The sequence below is a fragment of the Dasypus novemcinctus genome, chromosome 2 (genome assembly GCF_030445035.2).
Source record: "Dasypus novemcinctus isolate mDasNov1 chromosome 2, mDasNov1.1.hap2, whole genome shotgun sequence".
NCBI lineage: Eukaryota > Metazoa > Chordata > Mammalia > Cingulata > Dasypodidae > Dasypus > Dasypus novemcinctus.
The window spans coordinates 190,289,612-190,316,140 of record NC_080674.1 but is presented as its reverse complement, the minus strand read 5'-3'; the positions used below and the strand labels follow the sequence as shown (position 1 = coordinate 190,316,140).

Here is a 26,529-nt window from a genome sequence, read left to right as displayed (position 1 = left end):
TACTGATATGCACAGGCCAAAAAACAAACAAACAAAAAACTTGAACTAAACCACACTTTCTTCAAAAATTCATTCAGAATGAATCATGGACATAAATGTACAAGATAAAGTATAAAACTTTTAGGAAAAAAGCAAGAGGAAATCTTTGGGGTGTAAGGCAAGGCAAAGATTTCTTAGACCTGACATCAAGAGCATGATCCATAAAGTAAACTGATAAATTGGATTTCATCAAAGCTTATAAATTTTGCTTTGCAAAAGACCCTATTAGGAGGTTGAAAAGATAAGCTACAGATTGGAAAAAAGTATTTGCAAACCACATTATCTGAGAAAACTTGTATCTAGAATATATAAAGAACTCAAAACTCAACAGTAAAAAATAAACAATCCAAGTAGAAAATGGACAAAAGACATGAATTGATATCACTGAAGAGGATAAATGGATGGCAAATAAACACATAAAAAGATGTTACAACATCACTAGGCATTAGGGAAATGCAAATTAAACTACAATAAGATGAGCCTGCACACCTATCAGAATGGCTAAAACAAAATAATACTGACAACACCAAATGCTGGAGAGGATGCAGATCCTGGAACTATATTAGGCACACATTTCTGATGGGAAAGTAAAACGGATAGTCACTTTGGAAGGAGTATGGCAGTTTCTTACAAAAGTAAAGATGTGCTTCCTATACAACCCTGAAATTATACTCTTCATTTACCCCAGGGAAATGAAAACTCATGTTCACACAAAACCCCATAAACATAGCACCTTTTTTTTTTTTTTAAGATTTATTTTATTTATTTCTCTCCCCTTCCCCCAAGTTGTCTGCTCTCTGAGTCGATTCACTGTGTGTTCTTCTGCAGCCGCTTGCACTATCAGGCGGCACCAGGAAACTGCATCTCTTTTTTTGCTGCGTGTAACCTTGCTGCGTCAGCTCTCCGTGCGTGCGGCACCACTGCTGGGTGGGCTGTGCTTTTTTCATGCGGGGCACCTCTTCTTGCAGGGTGCACGCCTTGTGTGGGGGGCACCCCTATGCGGGGGCACCCGTGCATGGCACGGAACTCCTTGCACGCGGCAGCACTGTGCGTGGGCCAGCTCCACACAGGTCAGTAGGATCCTGGATCCTCCACATGGTAGGCAGACGCTCTATCAGTTGAGCCATGTCTGCTTTCCCAGATAGCAGCTTTATTTGTAATAGCCAAAAACTGGAAACAAGCCAGATGTCCTCCAGTGGGTGAATGGTTAAACAAACTGTGGGACTTCTGAACCATGGAACAGTACTCAGCAATAAACAGGAACCAATTACTGATACATACAACTTGGAAGGATCTCAAAGGAATTATACTGAATGAAGAAATTCAAACTACAGCAGTTAAATACTGTATGCTTCCACTTATATAGCGTTTGTGAAAAGACAAAATCATAGAGATAAAGACCAGATTAGTGGTTGCCAGGAGTTACAGAAGTTAACTACAACTATAAAAATGTAGCATAAGGGATTCTTGTGATAACACTGTTATATATCTCGAGTTGGTGATGGCCTGAGGTCTATAGTCGATAAAACTGCACAGAATTAAACACACATACAAATACACACAAGTAAAACTGGGGAAACCTGAATATAAGATCAGTGGATTATATCAATGTTAATTTCCTCATTGTGATGTTTGCTGTACTTAAGCAAGATTTTACCATTGGGGGAAATGGGTGATGGGTATATGGGATCTCTGTATTGTTTCTTATGAATGCATGGGAATCTACAATGAATATAACTTAAAATAGAAAGTGAAAAGGAAAAGTAAAGAAGTGGTATTCCTGACAAAAATATATCTAACCTGAATCTAATCATGAAGAAACATCAGGCATCAGACAAACTCAAATACAAAATAACTGGCTGTACGCTTCAAAAACGTCAATGTCATGAAACTGATGAAGAGAGACATGACAACGGAATGCCACACATAATACAATCTGATCCGATCTGATCTAGGTATTCTTTGCTATCAAGTACAATACCTTTACAGAATTTGAAAAAGGTTTGTAGGTCAGATAATGATATTGTATCCATGTTAATTTTCTAATTTTGATAATCACTGTGGTTATATAAGAGAATGATCTTGTTTTTAGGAAATACATAATGAAATATTTAAGGGTAAAAGAGTATTAAGACTCAAACTTATTCTCAAGTGGCTGAAAATATATCTGTACATAGTAAGAAAATGTGGAAAAATGTTAACAACTGGAGAATCTGGGTAAAGGGAATATTTTATACTATTCTTATAACCTTTTTAAAGTCTGAAATTATAAGTAAGAAAAATGATCAAAATAAAAAATATGTAAAGCTGGGCAGGGCACTGCATGGAATCTGGCACATATGTGTTCAAATAAATTATAGTTTGCAGATAGTTTATACCTATTTTCAGATGAAACAAGTTGGGAAGTATATAAACTGTCCCGGAGTGGAGCACGGTAACTTGGTGGTAAAGTCAGGACTGAACTCAGATCTGTCCCATGTCAGATTCTGTGCTCCTTCTAGCAGGCGAGGAAAGATGAAACTCCAACTCCCCACAGGGATTAAGACGTACTCTGGTTAAGGAGGGGGTGGCATCGCATAAAAACTGGCTGCCAACACTCTCAAAGCAATCCACTCCTTAGTCTGGCACTCAGACTGGGACTTAATACCTTGAACTTGGCTCCCAGAATGGATATTTTGTCTAATCTATATGGAACGAATGGAATAAGAAACTGGGAGACCATCAATTCCAGGCTCTCCTTTACAAGGCAGCATACTGCCTGCCTTTCTTGTGTCTTTCTTCATTCAACCAAAATTATGGAGTACTTACTCCGTACTGGACAATGGAATTTCTGGGACAACTCTATCTAGACAGATCAGTTCTACTGGGATCCACCTCCCCACAATCCGTCCTCACCTCACACTTACCCCCATATCTGAGCTTATATCTGACAATTTGTTTTTTTTTTTAATTTTTCCTAACAATTTGTTTTTAATTATTTTTTCTGAATAACTATAAAACATAGTTCAAAATTCATATGGAACATAAAGCAACAGAGTGAAAAGTCTCTCTTCCAGCTGCCCAGCTCCCCTCTCCAGAGACCCTCAATATTACTACTTTAAATATGCAATGTTGTCATTTCTCCAGAATTAGGCAGACCATATTATTATATTAAGCTATTTGCCGACCTAGAATATGCCAAGTGGTCACTATAAATCTGATCGTTTCCTCTGTTACGCATTTAAAATACCCTGAAAATACTTCTATTGATATGTTTTCGACATATCCAAATGACTGAAGATTAGTTGCAACTTTGTTTTTTAATGGAAAAAAATTTGTAACAAGTATGACTACCACAAATGTATATGGATTATGTGTGGTAAGAACCAACTGCTAGAGAGTACTGGTAGCTCACCTGGTTCCTGTCGCGTGCATTTGTGTACCTGATCTTCTGAATGAAGTAGAATATGAGCCATGCTGAAGAAATAATCATCAAAACAATAAAGGATATTGACACGAAGACTAGAGAGCCACGGCTGAAGTTCTTTGGAGGCATACGAGTTCCAACAGCTATTGTCATTTGTACAGAGATGTTTTTCTCCAGATAACTCAAAATATCTTTACCCCTCAATTCTGTAATCATGACAGCAATAATATCTCCAGTGCCTGTAATGCAAAATAAATATGTATACTCAAGTGATATTTAATATTTCTAGAAGCAGCAAATACATAAAATTCATATTTAGAAAAACTACTGCAATTTTTGCTAATGCCAAGAGTTTGGAGATTCAACTTTTCAAAGGAAATGGAGGTACAGGTAAGTATGCTGGTACCAAGTGGGAAAACATAATTTGCTGTGAAGAGCTTAAGACTTACACAAACTTAAGGCATAAAATGACTGCAGTGTTAAAAGTCTTATCAACTTGCCTTAGAACTATATTCATAAAAGAAATTATTAAGCCAGCCAAACATTGACAAGAGACAGCAACATAACATTACAAAGTAAGAGAAATATGATAACACCATGGAAGGTTTCCATTGTAAAACCTTCCCCATCTTAAATTCCTCAAAAGTCCTTAAAAGGAGAAAATCATTGTTATTTGCAGTATAGATTTGTACTTTTTGCAGTAGTCATTGTTAAAAACATTCAAGAAGCAGTCTATTATGTGTAGAACCAGTACAAGGAATAGAAGGTAGTACAAGGATATGAAGCTTTATATCATCACTGACTTAGCACACACACCTGACAACAAAGTGCCAAATGTTGGTACCTTTTAGGAATAACAGTTGAAACTAATTTTGGCCTTATGTCTAGACCTGACTGGAGAATGTCTCCTTTCTAATTTACCCCAGATTCCTTCTGGAAGTCAAATCCATCTCAAAACAGGCCCAAGATTTAACACTCCAGACAAGTTTGGTATCAAAATACTTTGTTTCCAATAGCTATGCAGAAGATCTGCCACAGCCAGAACTATCTAAGCTACTTAGAAGGATGTCCTTAAGTTGTCCTTCTAGTTACCTTATTCTTTCTCTTATATAATTTCCAGGAGCAGAAATACACTGAAGGAAAGTCATTCTCTTCCCCACGAATAGCAGGAAATTACAAGACCTTTCCCCCTCCACAAAGGGATTACTTTCCCACAGTTTCTTTTAAGGAAAAGAAGCCTTTCTACCATCAATCTAGCTGTCAGCGATAGTTCTTCCACAAGCTGATGCTGAGCATGACCACTGCATGTGGCAACATGCAAGTTTTACAACTTGACTTCTTCAGAGAGCCCCCTAAGAGAGACTGGGGGTGCGGGTAAGGGGAATAGACACTTGATTTTGAGAAACAGAAAATCACAGCCACTTATACGAATGTGAATAACATTTGTACATATAAATATGAACCACCAAAACAACCAAAAAAAAACCTCCCAAAACTTGCCCTTTCAAAGGTTTCTTAAATGAATAATACACACTATTTGGTTTTAAATGCTTTGTTTGCCACATTCATTTGGTGAAAGTTTACCAGCTAAAAAAGAATATCCCTGTGTCATATGCTGTCAAAGACTACATGTAACTGAAAAAAAATTCAATTATCAAAATTTCCTGAAAAAATATAAGCCAGTGGAACATAAGCCTTTGTATTACCTTATTCAAAACTGTTCCAGTCACTTTATCAGAACAGCAGTTTAACAAAATACTGATTAAAAATCTAAAAACAAAAAGAAAAACTGCAAAATTAAAGCAAGCAATAAAGTTAGCATTTAATTGTTTTTCTGAAATAAGAGTTCTGGTCAGTAAATTAGAGAAGATCATAAAATAATGCTAAGCCACTTTAAATTTCCACTTATAAACCTTACTTAGGTTTGTGCTCTTATAATGTTCAACGGGCAATGATCTGTGGAATAAGGTACCAGGTATGGCTATAAAGTAACTGAGACGGATCCCACAAACTACATATGACAATCAGTCTCATTGCTTTATAATCACACCAGGTACAAAACGGTTTTAGAAATCAGTTGAGGCTCCCTCTTGAAGACTCAAGCTGGAAAAGGAGTAGGGAAAGCTGAACAGGTAGCCAAGGAAACCAATCCAAGTGATTTCATCCATTCAGAGAACACAAAATGAGCATCAACTAATTTCAACAGGAGAGCTGTTTGGGAAAAGAAGTGTTTAATTATTTCAACCATCCATTCAACAGTATTTATTGAGCACATACTACAATCAAGGCTCCTGAACCTTTTAAAGAAAGGGGAAAATGCCTGCTGTTGATTAGATGAATACTGCATCTATCCTCACAAGGGCAAAGGAGAATATTAGAGACTAGAGAGAGAAGTCAAACATAAGCCTGTTTCATCACATTACAACAAAGGAAGAGACTGGGAAGAAAGATAGGAACGGAGGCTGAGATACTGTTGTTGAGCAAAATGAAAATAAAGAACTACTAAAGCCAATCGTCAGAATGCTAGTGAATATAGTGGGTTCTTAACCATTCTAAATCTTTTTTTTTTTCATTTTTAAATTTTTTAAAAAGATACTTAGATTACATGTTACAGAGAATATATAGAGGATTCCCATATGTCCCACTCCCCACACCTCCCACATTAACAACATCTTTCATTAATGTGGTACACTCATTGCAATTGGTAAACACATTTTGGAGCTCTGCCACTAAGGATGGCATTGTGGTTTACACTCTCTCTCACTCAATTCTGCAGGTTATGGCAGGATTAATAGCCCATATCTGTCATTGTAATGTCATTCGAGACAATTCCCAAGTCCCCAAAATGCCCCTGCATTACACCTGCTTTTCTTCTCCCTCCCCTCAGAACCTCCAGCGGCCCCTGCCTCCACATCAAGGATATTTCTTCCCTTGCTAGCATCACAGTAAGTCTATAGTAGAATACTGGTACGTGGGCTTTAGTCGGCAGTTCACTTTCCAGTCCTGAAGATTCTGGGATAGTGATGCCCACTCCCCCCTTTAACTGAGGGAGGGCCATTCTAGACCTTAAACCCACATGCAAAATTCTGCTAATTTCCGGACAGGTTCATGGACCTCTTCATCCCACTGTCCATGAAGCTTGCCTGTGTTTGCGGACCCTGATTTAAGGGTGCCTCAGACACCTGGCTTTTGAAGTGTGGAACCCTGGTCCAACTTCAGAAGGAATAACAGCAGCAGAGAAAACGTAAATTTCAGGAAAGACTAGAGTTAGATCAAGCAGTGACTGAGAAAAAGTTAAGGATGAATTAGACTGTAATGATGTAAACATTCAAGCAGAGATGGCAAATTTTTGAACCATCCATCACCACTCTTACTTTCTATGCCCTGGGAAACAGTACTATGTTTTCTGATTGGCCTTGGAATCCCACACACTGCAGCGCTATTAATTTACCAGAGATGACAGTGGAAACTTTTTCCTTTTTTTTTTTTTTAAAGAGGTACAGGGATTGAACCCAGGACCTCGTACATGGGAAGCAAGAGCCCAAACACTGAGCTACACCCACTCCCAAATGAGAGTTTTGGTTTTTTTTTCCATTTGTTTTGTTTTTAGGAAGTACCAATGATTGAACCTGGGACTGTGTACATGGGAAGCAGGTGCTCAACCACTTGAGCGACATCTGCTCCCCTCCTTTATTATTCTTTCTTAAGATTTTATTTTTTAAAAATTTATCTTCCCCCTCCCCCGACGGTTCCTCATCTGTCTGTTCTTTGTTTTGCTCACTGTGTCTGCCTGTCTGCTCCAGGAGGCACCAGGAACTGAATCCAGAACCTCCCACATGGGAGGCAGGTGCCCAACAGCCTGAGTCACATCTGCTCCCCCCGGACTGTGGCATCTGCTCGCTTGCAGCATCTAGCTCGTTGAGATGGGTTGGGCGTCTAGTTTGTTGCAGTAGGTATGGAATCTGTTCATTGTCTTTATGTGGTAGGCAGGTGCCCAACTGCTTGAGCCACATCTGCTTCCCTCCATTGTTATTCTAATGTGAATCTATGATTCCACTGCTTGGGGTCTGCCTACTTGAACACACATTTTAATTTTTTCCCCTTTTATTTGGAAAAATTTTATATGCACTGAACAGTTTAAATAATAAAGTATGAATGCTTACGTACTTTAGATATGCCAATTGGCAATGTTTTGCCACATTTGCCCTTAAAAAAATTTTTTTTTTAATTTAAAACTTTAAAAAATGTATATTCTGTAACCACCATGCAATTAACTCCCCTCATTCCCTGGTAATGTACTTTCTGTCTCTATGAATTTACTATTTCTAGATATTTCACGTAAGTAACATCATACAATATTTGTCCTTATGTGTCTTGCCTGTTTTACTTAGGATAATGTTTTCATTAGGATAATGCAGCACATCTCAGAACTCCATTCCTTCTTACAGAATACCATCCCATCGAATGGCTGTATCACATTCTGTTTAGCCATTCATCTTCTAACGGACACTTGGGTTGCTTCCACCTTTTGGCAATTGTGAATAATGCTGTTATGGACACTGGAGTGGAAGTGTCTATTTAAGGCCTAATTTTCAATTTCTTTGGGTACAGACCTAAGAGTGGAACTGCTGGGTCATGTGGTAATTCTGTTTTAACTTTCTGAGGAGCTGCCATACTGCTTTCTCCAGTGGCTGCACCACTTTATATTCTACACAGTTGCTCTTCTGCTATGTATTCATTTTTGCAGAACCAGTTCAGAGCAAGTTACAAACACCTTGACATTTCAACCTTAAGTACGTCAGCCATTATCTAAGAACAAAGGTATTCCACAGAATCACAATTCAATTATACTCGAGATTTAACTCTGATACAACATTGTTCTTTAATATAATACACTGTCCATAATCTAATACCTCTGACTGTCCTAACAAATTTTTTTTAAAGGGTAGGTGAACAGAAGCACTTATTACAAAAAACAGGGAAAAAAAAAAGAAAAACAAATTCACATTGTATTATGCTAAAATATGGCAGCAGATAAAAAAAAAAATCATTTTTACACAGCTTAAGATAGCTCCTAACAGAACCTACTCTTGTTGCCACATGCCATGGACGCAGGATTGGAAGTCTTCAGTAGTACGAGGGAAGCGGGCGTCGTTGGTCTGCTCCCGCGGCTCTGCCCCCGAGGCCGCCTGCCCTCGCCGTGCGGCACCCCCCGCCGTGCGGTACCCCGTGGCCCCGGGACAAAGCTGCCATGCCCGGGCACCCCCCCCCCCCCCGGGTGCACCATGCGGCCGGGCCTGAGTGACCAGCCATGCTTCCTCCACCACCTTGCCACCCCTCGCGGGGATCCAGGATCCAGCCAGGACTGTGGGCACGGCGTTTAGCTGTCGTGTTCACTCTTCTTCCTTAAACACCTCCTCAGTCATTTTTGGCCATTCATCACAGTGACCTTGTTGAAGAGTACAGGCCAGGCATTTTGAAATGTTCCTTAAGTTTGGATTTGCCTGTTTCCACATGATTAGAGGCAAATTAAACATTTTTTTTGGTAAGAATACTACGTAGGTGATGATGTGTCCTCAGTGTATCACATCACGAAGCACATGCAGGGTTTTAGCTTTACTGGTGATGGGAAACTTCATCACTTGGTTAATCTGGTATCTGCCAGATTCTTCCAATTGCCAATGTATCCTTTCCTCTTTTTAATTAATAAGTAATCTGAGGAGGTGCGTGTGATACTTTCAGGCTGTATGAAAATCCAGTGCTCCAAAAAACTTTCATTCTATGTTTTCAGCATCCATGAATACTTGCGTGGGTCAGTTACTACAACAGTGTTTGCAAAATGGGCATTTTCTAATTCTACAGTTTCTGTATGTTGTGATCTGATCCTGTAAACAGAAGCACTGTCTTATTTTCTACTTATTTTTCCCAATTAAAAAAAATACAATTATCAAGTAGGCAACTTCCCTGTAAAAAAGAGCCTCCCTGCTCCTAACAATTCTATTTTTTAATGGAGAAAAAAGGTAAGTGGAAAACTATGGTAATGCAGTTGTATTCCTGAGTACAGAATCAATTTTGAGGGGCCCAAAGAAGGAACCTCAGAATTAAGCTCCTTTGGGCTCTGGAGTCAGAATGTTTAGGCTCAAATCCCACATGATACCTAATCTCTGTGAACTTCAGTTTCTTCTTTTTTAAAAAAAAGAGATACTAACTGCAGGCTTCAGGGCAGACAATAAATACTACAGGTTATGAGCAAATTCTCACTTGTGTCATTATTACTCATAAAGAATAAAGGAAAACATTCTGGAGAGGAAACCAAAAAACCCCTACAGAATTTTGCAAGCTGCATTCTCTATTTTAAATTCCTCCTCAGTAGCTCAGGAAGCACTTAGTCATGGGCTCAACAACAAAATCCTCCCAGCTACCGGGACAACCCAGGCTTTGAGCTCAGAAAATGAGTCTACCCAGCTGGGGAAGTGTTAGAAACTACCCATTTCCCCAGACGGTCTTCCTTCCACCCCTCCATGATGAATCTTAGGGTGAACACTGTCCATCTGGAAAGCCGGGCGACTGAGATGTTAATGCTAAGTGACAGAGTCAGGAAGAGAAGAGATAACGGTCTAAGGTACCAGGCAGCCACAAGTGGACAGGTGAATTTGTTTAATCACCAGCCAAAGTTTTAAGGAATTTTAAAACTCTAAAAAGACAGATAGTTTTAGGAAATTTCCCATTAAAAGGAGTTCAGGGATTTGCTACACCCCCAAACTGAGAGCTGCAAAGACACTCTGATAACTTCTGGAAGGTTATCTATGGCACTAGAGTTAATTCATGTGGTATTCAATGCCCTATTTCTATGTAAAGCAGTTCATCCTATATTTTAAGTGAAAGAGATTAAAATTGCTTTAAAGCTCTAGAATGACTGCTGCTGAGGGAATCGTTAGGTATAATTCAGGGGTTTTTCTATAATACCCTCTCGTCAAGTTACAGACACGCCCGCTGAGCCCTGTGCTACTTAATCTACAATGAGCCTGGCGTCCGTGTCCTCCTTTCCAGTCTCACTTCCACTGCCTTAAATTAAGACCTTATCAAATATTATCTACAATACTTCAATTTCTTCAAATCTGGTCCTCATTTTTCTCTTCACTGATCCTTTAAAGAACTCAGAAGGGAAAAAAAGATATACCACATTCTGTTATGAAATGAATACAACAGTAAATCTGACAGATGTAGATGACAGGTTGTATCAATAACAGATTTCCTGTAACACAGATTTGTCATGTCACTCCCGTTATAAAGTCTCTCAAGTGTCCCTTCTGTCAATTAAATAATGTCCAAACTCCTTCCCTGACATATAATGTGTTTTGGGAACGAAATGGGCCTAAGGGGTAACTGATGGTTGTGTTATGGGGAACGTGCCTGTTGACCAAATGACACTGTTGGTCAAAGGGACTGAAACCGTGGCTCATACAGTCTAAGTAGCATGGAAGAATGAAGCTGGGAGGGGAGTAACTGGGAGAAATAGAAAGGGTCCAAGGAACTGGAAGATTCAACAAAATAAATGTTAGGAGAAGAGAAAGGGAAGAAGCAATGGTCAGAAGAGATACTGGAATCTGAGACCCCAGAGACGGACCAAGTCTGGGAGACGGTGTCAGTTCAGGGGCGCAGCTGTGGCCTACGCTGCTGGAGAAGCAGGATGGCTGAAGGAGCCGAGGAAGGGGCGTGGGTTAGCGTGTTCACTTTCCACGCGGTTACTGAAGTTGCTCAGGATGATGGCGGGACCCCAGGAGGCAAGGCGTTTAAGGAATGTGGAGGAGAGCCAGGCAGGGAGGCAGATGACTGTGATGAGGAGGGACACAGTTATACAGTATGGGACTTAAAGACGCATTTTTATTTTTGTGGAGGTGTACTGGTTTGAAAGCAGCAGTAATGAATAAAAAAAAAATGCCAGCATGGTGCCTAGTCGGTATTCACACAATGAATATTTTGTTTTGCTGAAGCATGAATTGGAATCTCCTGTCATGAAGCTGACACATAGGAGATCACAGTGTAAGCCACAGTTGCTTGCAAAATTACTGATGATACTGGGCTATGGTCTGTCTTCAAAAAAAACAAGGGTCTACCGAACTCATTACTTAGTTTTAAAATCTCACACGAATACAACAAAAGGTCAATGTTCATTACTCACGTGAACATTTCTTTTCTTCTAATACTATTTCCTGACTGTATGCATCCAGCAAGTAATTTCTCTATTTGGTTTTGTTCCAAGTCATACAAAAGAGAAAGATGGTAGGAATAAAGACCTGAGTGGAAGAGAAAGCTTCTCTCTTTCTTCATGTAGACAGCCAGAAAGGTTTACCTTTAGATGTAATTATGAAACAAATTATGAGTCAGCAGGGAGTCACAGAAGCCTTTGGTTAAGGAGTCCTTACCGGTCATTCAGTTCAACTTACAATATACTACAGGGACCCCCCTACAAACTACTGACACTTATTAGGTAACTGGTTCTATCAATAGGTAGTTTTAAAGATCAGAAAAGTCCTTCTTATAAATAAAATCTGTACTCCAAGAATGCCCATTTGTGGCTCCAGATTCTCTTTGGATAAGCAACAATTAATAAATAAACTGTAATTCATTAAATCACAAGTAAAATGCTGTCAATTGTAAGATGCATCATTATTTTATGTCTCATAAAGAAAAAAATTCCTGTTAATATCCCAACTTCAACCTGTGCATCCCCAAATCAATGAAAATTCCTTTGCCACAGTCCTTTAGATATTGAAAAACATTTTTCCTTGGATCCCACCTCAGTTTTTTCTCCATAATAACTATTCTGAGAGCCCCAGATTATTCATTTAAATGATTTGTAAATAATCTGAAATTTATACAGTAAAGGTGGAAGTATCGTATCTGTCTTCCTATAAACCCAGAACACTGACATCCAGAATATAGCCAGCCAAATCATGACAGCTAACGCTGCTACGTTACGGCCACCTAATCCCAGGCTCCCTTAAAGTTTCCCCAACTGTCCTGACAATGCACTTTAGAGCATCCCAGCTCAGAACCACGCGTGCACTGGGCAGCACAGCTCATTAGTCCCCATCGACCTGGAGCAGTTCCTTAGTGTTTCCTTGACTTTCATGACCTTGAGGCTTTTGATGCTTACAGCCCAGTTATTCTGTAAAAGGGCCCTCATTTTGCATTTATCTGATACTTCCCCATGGCTAGATTCAGTTATGCTCCTTTGGCAGTAACAGCACAGAAGTGAGACTGCATTCTTTCAGCATTTGCCATCAATCAGGTGGTGCACAGTTTTGATTCTTCCCATTACTGATGAGATTCACTTTGATCATTTGGGCAACGGTCAGAGAAGAGGAGAATGGAGTGGGAGACTCCGGAGCTAGAGATGGGAGATGGTACGCGTCCAGGGAGCAGCAAAGGGCCTAGGCTGCTGGAAGTGTGCCCTTTACCCTTTAGAACCGTTTGGCTCCCAAAATGCCTTGGATGTCAGCTTAAGGGAGTTTGGACTTGACTTCGTTGACAGATGGGACACATCAAAGACTTCTAAGTAGGGGAACATGACAAATCTATGTTTTAGGAAAACCACTCTGACAAATCTCAGATGCTCCAGAGGCATTTCTCCTGTGAAATTACTCTCTTTTTCTCTGTAATTAATAAGCATCCTGTGGGGAGATACTCTCAGACTACACAAACATTCCACTCCTCAACAAACTTTCAATTTACATCTTTACTTTTATATCAGTATGGCCTTATGGCTCCTGTTTTATACAATAGGTTAAAATAATTACTACCATTCATTCTGATGCTCAAATTCTAAATTATTCTTGCCAAGATACCGCTCACAGACTTTTTCTATCCCATTCTTTTCTGGACATCAGTTTTCCAATGTCTTTATTAAAACAAGATGCTAAAAATGAACACAACACTCTGAGACTAACCTCTCCCTTCATCTGAACGTTGTATTCATAGGGATACAGCCTAAGGTTTCAGTACATTTTCTGGCAGCCACGGTACACTTCTGCATACACCAAGCTCACATCATTGAAGGTTTGCAGGAGCTCTCCGCTTGAACAGACACTTAAGTAGGGTCGCCACAAACCCTTGTTACAATTTTTTTAACACATTTGCAGGCAAGTCAACTTAATGAATATTTTCTGCTTGTGGAGATCTGTATTCCAAGATACACTTCCGTAGTTTTGCATCATTTTCAAGTACGACATGTACATTTATCCTTTCTTGTAAGTTTTTGATAAAAGTATAGGTAGGGAAGGAAAGAATAAGATGGGAGATTTAAGCTGGGATGAAAGCTGCCTAAATTAGCATGCACAGGAAGCACCAGAACTCTAAAAAGCCTTTGAACTTATTATTTTTGATTAAGAATAAGTAAGTCTGAGACATAAAGACCAATGGAATAGAACTGAGAGAGTCCAGATATAAATCCACACATCTATGGCCAGTTCATTTTTGACAAGAGTGCCAAGTCAAAAATCAACTGGCCATAAATGTCTCTTCAATATATGGTGCTGGAACAACTGGAAATCTACATGCAAAAGAATGAATGTGGACCCCTACCTCTCACCATATACAAAAAATAATTCAAAATGGATCAATGACTTAAATGTAAGGGCTAATGCTATAAAACTCTTACAAGAAAAGATAAGGAAATATCTTCAGAGATACTGTAGTAGGCAATGAATTATTAGATTTTACACCAAAAGCATGAGCAACAACAACAAAAAATAGATAAAATGGACTTCATCAAAATTAAAACGTTAGAGCAAAAAACGCAATCAAGAAAGTGAAAAGACAACCTACAAAACAGGAGAAAATATTTGGAAACCATATATTGGTAAGGCTTAAATATCCAGAATATATAAAGAACCCCTACAACTCACTAACAAAAAGACAACCCAATTAAAAAATGGACCAAGAATCTGAGCAGACATTTCTCCAAAGAAGAAACTTAAATGGCCAAAAGTATATGAAAAGATGCTCAACATCACTACCCATTAGAGAAATGCAAATTAAAACTACACTGGGATACCACTTCATATCCATTAAAATGGCTATTACGGAAAAACTGAAATTAACAAGTGTTAAGGAGGATGTGAAGAAACAGACACCCTTGCACACTGTTGGTGGAAACGTAAAATGACACAGCCACTGTGGAAAACGATGTGGCAGTTCCTCAGAAGTTAAACACAGAACTATCATATGACCTGACAATTTCACTCTACTCCTAGGTACATACTCAAAAGAACCTAAAGCAGGGACTCGGACAGATATTTGTTCACCAATGTTCACTGCAGCATTATTCAACTCAGCCCAAAGGCAGAAGCAACCAAAGTGTTCATAAACAGATGAGTGGATAAACAAAACATGATATATCCATACAATATGGAATAATACTCAGCTGTAAAAAAGAAGTAAAGTACTGATACATGCTACCACATGGATGAACTTGGAGACATGTTGAGGGAAATAAGCCAGACACAATAGGACACATACTGTCTGGTTTCTCTTATAAGAAATACTTAGAATGAGCAAATTCATAGTGACAGAAAGCAAAATAGTCATTAACAGAGGTGCCTGGCAGGCAGGGGGCGGGGATGATGAGGAGTTACTGCTAAATGAGTAGGAGTTTTAGTTTGGGACAAAGAAAATTGCTTGCAAATATCGGTGAAAGTTACAGAGCTTTGTCAATTTACTTAATGCCAGAGAACTATATGCATAAAATGGCTAAAATGAATTATATAATATGTATATTTTACCACAACTAAAAATAAATAATTTTAAAAAAAAAACAAATCTGTAAGTCTGAGAGCTCAATGAACTCAATAAATAAAGAGATGAGAAATGGTAGGAACCAGGTTTCCACTTTTGCAGTGGGGATTTACAGATCAGCCTGGGAAGGAGGCCAGAATGATGCACGTTGTATTAGATTAAAGTTGGAGACAGAAGTATGAACTAATTTTGCGCGTAGTGCACAAATAGGTGGTTACATATGGAAATATCTATAGATATGTGTATATACACAGGTTAGTAAACACACACATACATTTTCCTTACTCTGTCAACTGAGAAGACCTAGAAGCTATGATACCCCAATAGCAACAAGCATATGGTGCTCAGATCTTGGGTTCTAAAACCATTCTGCAGGAAGAACGAAGTGTCCTTCAGGAAATAGCTGATTCTAGGACTGGAACAGGAGATGTACATGATGAGCCTGATGTATTGTGTAACACAAGAAGGTAAAGAAGCACTTTAAAATAGAAAACAAAAACATCTACAATGATGGGGGTTTGTCAAAGGGACACAGAAAGCAACTGAAAGAGCTCACAATGGCCAATGCATTCTGAAAAGCAAAATAAAGGAGTGCTGTATTATAACCCAAGGTATAAAATAAATATCCATGAGTATACTGATATAAATAAATGACTGATGCAATTAATAAACAGAGAGAGACAAATCTCCATGCAGAATAATTCCCGATAATATATGGAGATACTCTGCCTTAAGTGCGCGCTGCACGTAATGACTTCCTTCTAAAAAGTATGGAAAGGGGAGGGTGGAGAGTAATTTTACAATGCAGAAACCTGAAAACCCCACCTGAGCCCGGTGATTAAGGTCAACATCAACAGCGATAAGTCACGTTGACAGTATATGCCCTTGATATGATGTGATGAGAACAGCACTTTACCTCTGGGATCATCTTCCCCAAAATCCAGTACCTTAGTCTAATCATAATAGAAACATCAAACAAATCCTACAGAGAGACAGTCTACAAAAGATCTGACCAGGCTTCCTCAAAACTGCCAAGGACATCAAAAATAAGGAAAGCTTGAGAAACTGTCATAGCCAAGACGATGCTAAGGAAACATGATGACTAAATGTAATGTGGGTTCCTGGAACAGAAAAAGGACATTACACGAAAACTAAGCAAATATGAGTAAAATATGGACTTTTGTTAATAAGAGTGTATCAGTATTGGTTCATTAATTGTAACGAATAAACTCTTCTAAGGTAAGATGTTAATAAAAGGGGAAACAGGGTACAGAGCTTATGGGAATTTTCTGTACTAACCTTCACAATATTTCTGTAAATCTAGACCTGTCCTAAAAAGTAAAGCTTATTTTAAAAACTTAAAAAAAAAAAAAAAAAAGACACTATATAAAGGAAACAATGTCTTATCAGAAAAAATGGAGGCTAGCAAACAAAGGAACAACACTTTTAAAGTACTGAAAGAAAAATCATGGCAACTCAAAACTTTATACGTTTGTCCTTGAAAAATTTTGGTGAAAAGGGCATTTTCAGATAAATGAGAGAATTCACGACCAGCAGACCTGCAATGCAAGAAATGATAAAAGGAGCTCTTTGGCTTCAAAGAGAAATGGCAGCAGATGGAAACTTGGAACTATAGAAAGGAATAAAGGACACCAGAAATGTTAATATGTGGGTAAACAGAAAAGCCTTTCAGTTTTTCCTTTTTCAGTTTTACCATTCCCATTTCCTCACCACTGAGGGTCCTCCAACAAGACTCCTTATTTTATTTATCCCCTCAAGGTTCGTCACACATTGGTTTTCAATGGGGGCACTAAAACCCTCCCAGGGAGTGTTTGGAAACCACAGGGAAGGGTTTTATGTCATAAGCATGGAGGGACACTGCTGGCATTTAGCAGGCATGAGCATGGGAGGTTAAACATATTTATGCAATATAAAGGACAGTCCTGCACAGCAAAGAATTATCCTGCCCCAAATAATCCTTGCCCCTCCTTTCAAAACAGAGGGTAGAGGATCCTCACCAGACCTTTTATATAAACATGCAGCCGGAGCGGACAATATATTCTTTCACAGTTGTGCCAGTGGGACTAACCCTTGAGTTTGCAACTCTAAATTCAGGTTCATTATCGTAGGAACAGCTACCAAGTGAAATATGTCTTCCATCCTGTAACCTACGGAACTCTTACTCTAAATCTAAACCTAGGCAGATTCGTTTCACTCTTTTTTTTGAAAAAATATTTATTTATTTTATTTAATTCCCCCCCCTCCCCCAGTTGTCTGTTCTCTGTGTCTATTTGCTGCGTCTTGTTTCTTTGTTCGCTTCTGTTGTCGTCTGCAGCACGGGAAGTGTGGGTGCGCCATTCCTGGGCAGGCTGCACTCTCTTTCGCGCTGGGCGGCTCTCCTTACGGGGCGCACTCCTTGCGCGTGGGGCTCCCCTATGCGGGGGACACCCCTGCGTGGCAGGGCACTCCTTGTGCGCATCAGCACTGCGCATGGGCCAGCTCCACACGGGTCAAGGAGGCCCGGGGTTTGAACCGCCGACCTCCCATGTGGTAGACGGACACCCTAACCACTGGGCCAAGTCCGTTTCCCTCGTTTCACTCTTTTACCTTCCTGCTGCTGGGGAGGAAAGGATTAGCACAAGAAGGATGGAAAGGTAAATATACTGATGAGTTCAGTTTACTCAAGATGCAGAGCCTTCAATGTTCAAGTCAGAGAGGAAGGTTGTGGATAGTCTCAAATATCTGACAGGTGTTTCTACCTAAGATTATAGAAATAAAGGAAAAATTAAAGAATTTATGGAAAAGCTCTTAAATGGGACCATGAGCATCCACTTTTTGTTTTTGCTTTATTTAGGAGGTCCTGGGGATTGAACCTGGGACTTCTGTACATGGGAAGCAGGCGTTCAACCACTTGAGCTACATTGGCTTCCGAGCACTCATTTTTTAAAAAGCATTTTTATTTTCTAAAAGCTACTGCTTAAGTGTTTCAGTTTTAGATTTTTTTTTGGCAATTATGAATTTTTAAATATATATGGATCACATGGAAGAGAAATATTTGCAAACTCAGGCAAAAAGATACTTGCACTATTTAAACTTTTACTTCCTGCCACAGCAGTAAATATAAACCACAGACGCTATCTTTTCTGAGGTAATTAAAATCCCTATTAAACTAGAAGCTTAAAAACTTTAAACAATAAAACAATAGTATGTACTATTACATCATTCATTTTCTCGATAGGTTTTTTTTTAAAAGATTTATTTATTTATTTAATCACACCCCGCCCCCGCTGTCTGTTCTCTGTGTCTATTTGCTGCGTCTTGTTTCTTTGTCCGCCTCTGCTGTTGTCAGCGGCACAGGAATCTATGTCTCTTTTTGTTGCGTCATCTTGTTGTGTCAGCTCTCCATGTGTGCAGCACCATTCCTGGGCAGGCTGCACTCTCTTTCGTGCTGGGCAGCTCTCCTTACAGGGCGCACTCCTTGTGCATGGGGCTCCCCTATGCGGGGGACACCCCTGCGTGGCAGGGCACTCCTTGCATGCATCAGCACTGCGCATGGGCCAGCTCCACACAGGTCAAGGAGGCCCGGGATCTGAACCGCGGACCTCCCATGTGGTAGACGGACGCCCTATCCACTGGGCCAAGTCCGCTTCCCTCGATAGGTTTTTAGAACAAAAATAATAGATGTACATGAAATGGCCCAAATTACTGATATTTAAAGGCATGTTTTAACATCTTTGAGATTTACTAACTTTACTGGTTTTCATAAAGTATGGTATTTTTATATTCACAAAATTTTCTATATATCACAAAGTATGAGGTTTCTCCCATTCAGGGCTGGATAGTAAGTTTAGATCATATTTAAGAGAATATGATGGGGAAAAGTTCAAGGTAAATTCAACTATTTCTGTTTAGGAAGCCCAAGGAAGAATTTCACCGATAAAAAGACTGAAAAGCAATATTATTATTTGCTCGTGTATTTTCCTAAATTGTCTCATTCTCTTTTTAACAATGGAGAGTGTCCACAGGTCCTTACAGAGGACATATAGATAAAACTAAAAAGAGTTTTCCCATTTGGCAAAGATCTGACACAATTTAAGACTGTTAATAACAACAGTAAAGTCTATATAAATTTTTAAATACCAAGAAAATCAATCCTTAATTTTTCAGACAAATGTGCATTATTTGAAACTATCCAGGAGCCCATAACTTCCCCCTTTTTACCACCACATATCTGCTAACTACATTACAAAGAACTCCTTCTGCTAACTAGAGGTAACAAAGCCAAACCACAAATTGAGCCGTCTTTCCTGTCAATGATGTCATGGACTACACTGGGAAAGATGTCCTTCAGTCACCAAGTGAAGGGCATTCAGTAGAACAAACCTAGCTGAGCTCTTAGAACCTGGTTGACAAGAAAGAATATTTATGCTTAAAAATGTGGAATTTTAAAAATTAGCTATAAAATATATCCTTAAATGGAAAGAAAAGCTTGATAACAAAGTATCTTAATGAAATAATTTTAATGCAACACATTTATTTTGCTCAAGGCATTTTGCTGACCCTTGTAGAGTGAGAAGATGTGTAAGACACAAAGTTTAACTTAGAGATGCCTGGGGTCCTTTCCCTCCTGCCAGAAGTTTAAGTATGTGTGTGTATATATATACACACATTCTTTTTCTTTTATATTATCATTGTGTGTACACACACAATGATAATATAAAAGAAAAAGAATGATACTATTAAAAAGGTTCAAAGAGAGGCTCTGAAGATTCCAAGAGCCTTGGGCCGTCAATTAAGGACAGCGATCAGGTTTCTTTAGTTTCGACTTTTACAGTTCCCATTACAATCCCTAGCACAGAGAGGTATAAAGCCAGTGTTTCTTTGCTAAAATGAAGGGTGGACAGAACTGACTTGTGAGCAGGGGAGGGCTGATACAGGGATCTCAGAGTCCATCACCTGAGATTTTTAGTTGCGTAGGCTGGGGGTGGGGGTAGAAGGAATAAGAGTCAGAATCGGAGTCCTTATAAGCACCGTAGGTCATTCTGACCAGAGGCCCATAAACTCAAGGTTGACAGAACTTTCCTACAGGGTGGAAGGAAAGCAGCACATGGACGAGCCAGGAAAGCAAGAGGCTTTCAGTGAATAAAGATGTTCACTGAAGTACAAGAAAGAGAAGAGCAGAGTGCCATGGCACGAAAAGGTTGGATAGAGACTATGATTTTGGAGGCTTAACGACAAGGGGCGTCTGGCTGAACAGACGGTCGACAGAAAGGGCTTCTGATGGTATACAGGCTGAGTCTGGGCTACTTACCCTGTACTTCTCATCCCACTCTGAGAGGTTAACAGGGCTTCATCTAGTGCAGCTCGGCTGGACTGCATGGGATCTGTTCCACCCACTGCCTCTGACCTAACACAGACTTCATTAAAAATGGTATCTGTCCAGGACTCCTGTCTCCCAGGACCTGTCCTGCTTCCATGCCCACTCACAGCATTTTGCCTCTGGGACTTGTTTTGCCACCACTGGGTTCCTCCACGTTCCCTCCTGATGGTTACTGCTTTGTTTCCCAAGACCATAATTAGAGAGTAGAGAAGCAGCCAGGAATGACGCTCCTAGTTGCTTAAGAGAGCAGTCACCATACAGGAGAGGTGCCCACCCACCCAGTTTTCTGGGTCCTTCGGATGCGCGAGTTCAAGTCTGGAGAGCCACTAGTGCAGTGCTGAGACAGAGGAGGCATTCAAAGCAAGTTGGCATTAACTCACCGACCAAGAAAAATTATACCTCCTTTTTGATTCAGAATTCACAGTATGTTACTAATTAACAGTCCTTTGCCTTAGGAGCACTTCTCCCTTTAAGATAAGATTTTTAAGTTTAGTTTATTATTACCCTGTCCAGTCCTCCACGTTTGGCTTTATAAGCCCACCCCATCCCTTTCCCCCCGCTCCCGGAGATTAAAACCACTTTCACTTTGCTGTTTCCCAACTAGGCACACCTTCACCCAGGAGGATGATCCTGCCAGAAGGCTCTTCTCAACCCTTGAACTAGGAAACTCCAACTCAGATGTCACTTCCTTGGAGCTGCCTTCTCTGCCACTTGGACTTAAAGTCTTTTTTGATAAAACTTCTCATAGTTACACTTGTTTATCTAACGTCTATCTTTTCTGCTACATTATAACTCCAGGAAAGGAAGTATCGAGTGCATCCTAACAGACCTAATAAAAGCTGAAAAAAATATTATTGATCAATTAGCACATAAAATCCAAATCCCTCTGCTTGCTGTCAACTGATGGGCCAGCTTTTCTACCAATCACTATCAGACTCCCTCCCCTCTAGTCAGATTTTTTATTTATGTTGTTTCCCCTACTAAGGAGTTCTTTTCTCTCTGGCCAAATTCGGACCATACCGTAGGCTCTATGAATGCCTTCTCTGTGAAGACTTCTGATAAATCTTTTCAGCCTTAAGGGTCAGGAGCCCTTAAGTATTTTGGTTAACCCCTAAGTCAATATACCAAAGTTTACACTCAGTGGTTTATGTATGTTTATTTCAATGTATTAAGTGTTCCTTGAGAACATACACTTTTATATACTTCTTTTGTAGATCTCTATAGTGTCTATCTTGACATAAGGCAAATAACTTAATACCTATAGACTATATTTTGTACTAAATACATGTGAAACATTTAAGTCATATATATATATAGACTAGAAGAATGAAGAAAGAAAAGTACAATTAGGAATAAAGAAATAAGTGCGAGTGTTAAAATGAAGGAACAAGGAAACTGATTTCATAATTTTAGAGGAGATTTACTCCAGGTACAAGAAAAACAACAACTGTCAATTTAACAAATTAACTCAAGAAATTTCATCATCACTGTACAATATTTTTTATTAATCTATATACGTGACATTTCCGGTGCTCTTCATTTCTTTCTGTGGATTCAGTTACCATCTTGTGCTACTTCCTCCCAGACTGAAGACTTCCTTTGGTATTTCTTGTAAAATAGTTCTGCTTCCAACAAATTGTCAGTCTCAGCTGATCTGGAAATGTAGTTATTTTGCCCTTGTTTTTGAAGGATGGTTTTCCTATGACAGAGAATTCTTAGGTAAGAGTTTTTTCTTTTGGCATGTTGAGTATGTCCTTCTACTGATTTCTGGCCTGTACTGGTTTTGACGGTTATAACTGCTGATGCAAAGTTTAGCTAGATTATAACTCCACGAAAGCAGGTATCATTCAGCCACTACCTGTAATGATGAGATACATCCCTGTGATGAATATTTTCTTCCTTCCTTCCTTTTCCTTCCCCCTTCTCTCTTTCTCTTATTATTCTGCCTTCACAATCTTCTCTTTGTCTTTGCCTTTCAACAGCCTTGCTATGATGTGTCTTGGTGTGGATCTCTTTTGTGTGTACTCCACTTGGGCTTCTCTAAATTCCTTGGATACGAAGATTAACGTTGTCAACAAATCTGGGAAGTGTTCTTCAAATACTTTTTTTCTGCTCCTTTCTCTCTCCCCTCATTCTAGAATCCCCATTTCTTACATGTTGTTATGGTGATAATGTCCCACAGGTCTATGAGGCTCCACACATTTTTTTTCATTCTTTTAAGAAAGATTCGTCAGAAGTGGGTTATTTCTATTGATCCGTCTTCAAGTTAATGGATTCTTTCATCTCCCATTTTGAATCTGCTGTTGAAATCCTCTAGTGAATTTGTCATTTCAGTTATTATACTTTTCCATTTCATAATTTCCTTTTTGTTCTTTTAAAATAATTTTTATATCCTTCATTGGAAATCTCTATTTCATTGTTGTCATGCTTTTCTTTAATTCTTTAAATATAGTTTCCTCACTGAATTCTTAAAATATATTTGTATATTTGAAGTCTTTCTCTGTGCTTAATCCAACATCTGGGAACACTCGGTTTCTATTGACTGTGTTTTTCCCTGAGTATGAGTCACACTTGCCTATTTCTTTGCATGTTTTATAATCTTCTTTTGAGAACCGGACATTTTAGACAATATATTGTAGCAACTCTGGATCCTGATAGTTTTTTTCCCTTAAGGTTGTTGTTGTCTTGTTTATTTGCTTGTTTTGTTTAGCAATATACCTGGGTTAAATCTGTAAAATCTGTCTCCCCTGTGGCATTCAGCCACTGATGTCTCTGCTCAGTTTTAATTTATATATATATTTCTTCTTCTTTTTAAGCCTGGCTTCCTAGGTGTTGCCACTGTGCCTGCATAGAGATCAGTCATCAGCCAATGACTGGACATGGATTGTGCTCAAACCATCTCAAACCATGAAGGCTTCTGTCATCTGCAAATGGATCCATATGTGGGTTGGGGAAAACATTCTAAGTTCTGGCCATTTTCAATTCTTCCCCGGGTTTTACTTTCCTCCAGTCTCCTATGTGCACACACATCATAGCAGGGCCAGCCAGAAGTGTGTGAAGAGCTTGAGCTCTCTCCTGCCTCCACTGCACATACGGTCGCACACAGGAACATGCTTGCCCAATACTTCATGCTAGCAGAGCCAAGCTGTTAGCTCTCTTCCACTTGCCTGCCTCTGTGAAGTCACTTCCACAGATAATGAGGCTGGCCCTGGGTGTCACCCACCATTCCAGATGGGGGGAACTCCTTCCCACACTGCAGAGCAAGCTGCCAGTTCTTGCAGGCCGCCCCACCCAGGCAGAACGTCCACACAACACAGCTCGGGAAAACCAGGCGCCAGCCCCAGGCCAAACATCACAGCATCCCATTGTTCTTACAAATTGCAAAGTGTGGCAGTTTCACAAAAGCATAAACGGGTCTCAGATTATTCTATGCCTTTGGGTTGATTTCCAGAATGCTGAAATGGTTGTTCTGCTAATTTTGTCCAGTTTTATATTGCTTTTTGTGAAGAGGATGTACTGATCATCTTACTTGGTCATAATCAGAAGTGCCACCCTCTCTGGCCATCACTCTTCAATCCTATCTTATAAATATTTCACATTTTTTCCCTTCTTACAGCTTTTATTTATTTATTTATTTTTAAAGATTTATTTATTTATTTAATTCCCCCCCTCCCCTGGTTGTCTGTTCTCTGTGTCTATTTGCTGCCTCTTGTTTCTTTGTCCGCTTCTGTTGTCGTCAGCGGCACGGGAAGTGTGGGCGGCGCCATTCCTGGGCAGGTTGCACTTTCTTTCGCGCTGGGCGGCTCTCCTTATGGGTCGCACTCCTTGCACGTGGGGCTGCCCTACGCGGGGGGGACACCCTTGCGTAGCAGGGCACTCCTTGCACGCATCAACACTGTGCATGGGCCAGCTCTATACGGGTCAAGGAGGCCCGGGGTTTGAACCGCAGACCTCCCATGTGGTAGACGGACGCCCTAACCACTGGGCCAAGTCCGTTTCCCAATGGCTTTTATTTTGAAATATTTCAGATGACAACAAAATTTGAGACTATAAGGATCACCCTGTATACCCAATATTCAGTTTAAGAAATGAAACACTGCAGATATGTCTGAGGAGTCTTACTTACTTCTCCCTGATCTGATTTGCTTTCTTTCCTCTCTAGAGTGAACTATTATCCTAATGTTTTTATTCTTTTATACCTAGATACGTGTTTATAAAGTAACTTCTGTTTTGCATTTTTTAACTTTATTCAAATGGTATTTGATTGTACCCATTTTCCTAAAATTCATTACTTTGCTCATTATAATTTTGGGATTTATTCATGTAAATACACAAAACTTTAATTCATTCACAGTAAAGTGCTATAAAAATATGCCACAATTAACCCATTCTCCTGTGCCAGACACTAAGGGGTTCCCAATAATTTGCTGTTACAATGCTGTCATGAATATTCTTGCACATGTGTAAGAGCAACAAGAGTAACAAGGAGAGAAAGAGGCTGTAAACGCTTGTGTAAGTACATGAAATCTCCTTATTGGTTCCCATTGGTAGAATGTGGGAGCAGTTTTCATAAGAAGTGCAAATAGTGGCTGTCCTCTACAATAGGGGGATTCATGGCATTCCACAGAATAAATGCAACATCTGGGAACACTCACAGTTTTTAGATTTAAGAGTCACAAGAGGCCTTAGTGAGTATTCTCTCCAACCCCTACACATGTTACAGAGCAAGCTGGTGAAACCTCCGGCACTAAAAATCTAGGATTCATGCCTTCTTTACTTTCTTGTCTCTCAAAGCAAGATTGATGAACCAATCCAGCAGTACCTGGAAGCTTGCTAAAAACACCAAATCTCAGGCCCTACTCTAGTTCTACTAAACTCAGAATCTGCATGTTAAACAAGATTCCCAGGTAACTCCTATGCACACTGAAGTTTCAAAAGGACTCTAGAGCATGGGTTCTTACCCTTCTTGTTCCACAGACCCCTTTGCCAGTCAGGTGAAAACCACAGACCTCTTACTAAGTCACACTATACTGTATATTATTAAATATATCACGCCCACACCAACACGTCCCCAGAAGGATTTTTTTTTTTTTTTTAAATTTCAATTCAAGCTCATGAACCCCTTTTTAAGAACCCCTGCTCTAGAGTATGTACCTAGGAGTGAAATTGTTCGGTCCACAGCAAACGAGTTCTCTATATCAGATAGTGCCAAATTTTTTCCCCAAAACATTGTACAACTTACTTTCCCACACTACCCTAATTTTCTCAACATCTATTTACAACATAAAGCCACTCCCTATTGCTTTTATGTACACTTCCCATTCCTTTTCCTTTCCAAAGGTTCCCCTTCCTAATCCTGTATCCTCAAACTTGACCCCTATACTTCCTGATTTGTGTTCTGTTACACACTAATCTGTGATAGAAGAGTTAAAGGATCAAATAAATTTGGGAAACAGTTAATCAAAGTAAAACTGGTTCATTACTCTAGGACTTCTTAGAGTTATCAATATGTTAATGAGCATTAGGAGTCTCTAAAAGTAGAATACATTTCAAGCATTTTATAAACTTACTTTACCATTTAACCTTTTTTCCTCCAAGGGCAATCTATGAAAATATCTGAATGAATGTTTCAAGGAACACAGGCGGGAAATGCTGCATTAATTTATAAGTGACTACACTTGCTTTTTAAACAAAAAATCATTTTAAAAAGATGTTTCTTCTTTCTCTTATGAGCCTCAGATTTCCCCCATGTAAAATACCCTCATTCTAGCAACTTCTCTGCAGTTTTGTATACATAAATTAACATCAATGAGAAAGAGATTTACATTTTGCCCTGCTGAATTTCTCCCTTCATTTTCCTTCATGCTTTGAAGAAAAAAGAAATCAACCTGGAATGAAGATAAGC

General features: G+C 39.5%; 1 protein-coding gene across 3 annotated transcripts in view; it reads right to left on the bottom strand.

Moving 5' to 3' along the window:
* Positions 1 to 26,529, bottom strand: part of RNF130 (ring finger protein 130) — a 154,643-nt gene that overhangs the window by 91,190 nt on the left and 36,924 nt on the right. For all 3 annotated transcript variants that reach the window (XM_058283257.1, XM_004478142.3, XM_058283262.1), the window contains exon 3: positions 3,434 to 3,684. In XM_058283257.1, the coding sequence (XP_058139240.1) occupies positions 3,434 to 3,684 (251 nt within the window). The remainder of the gene's footprint in view (positions 1 to 3,433; positions 3,685 to 26,529) is intronic.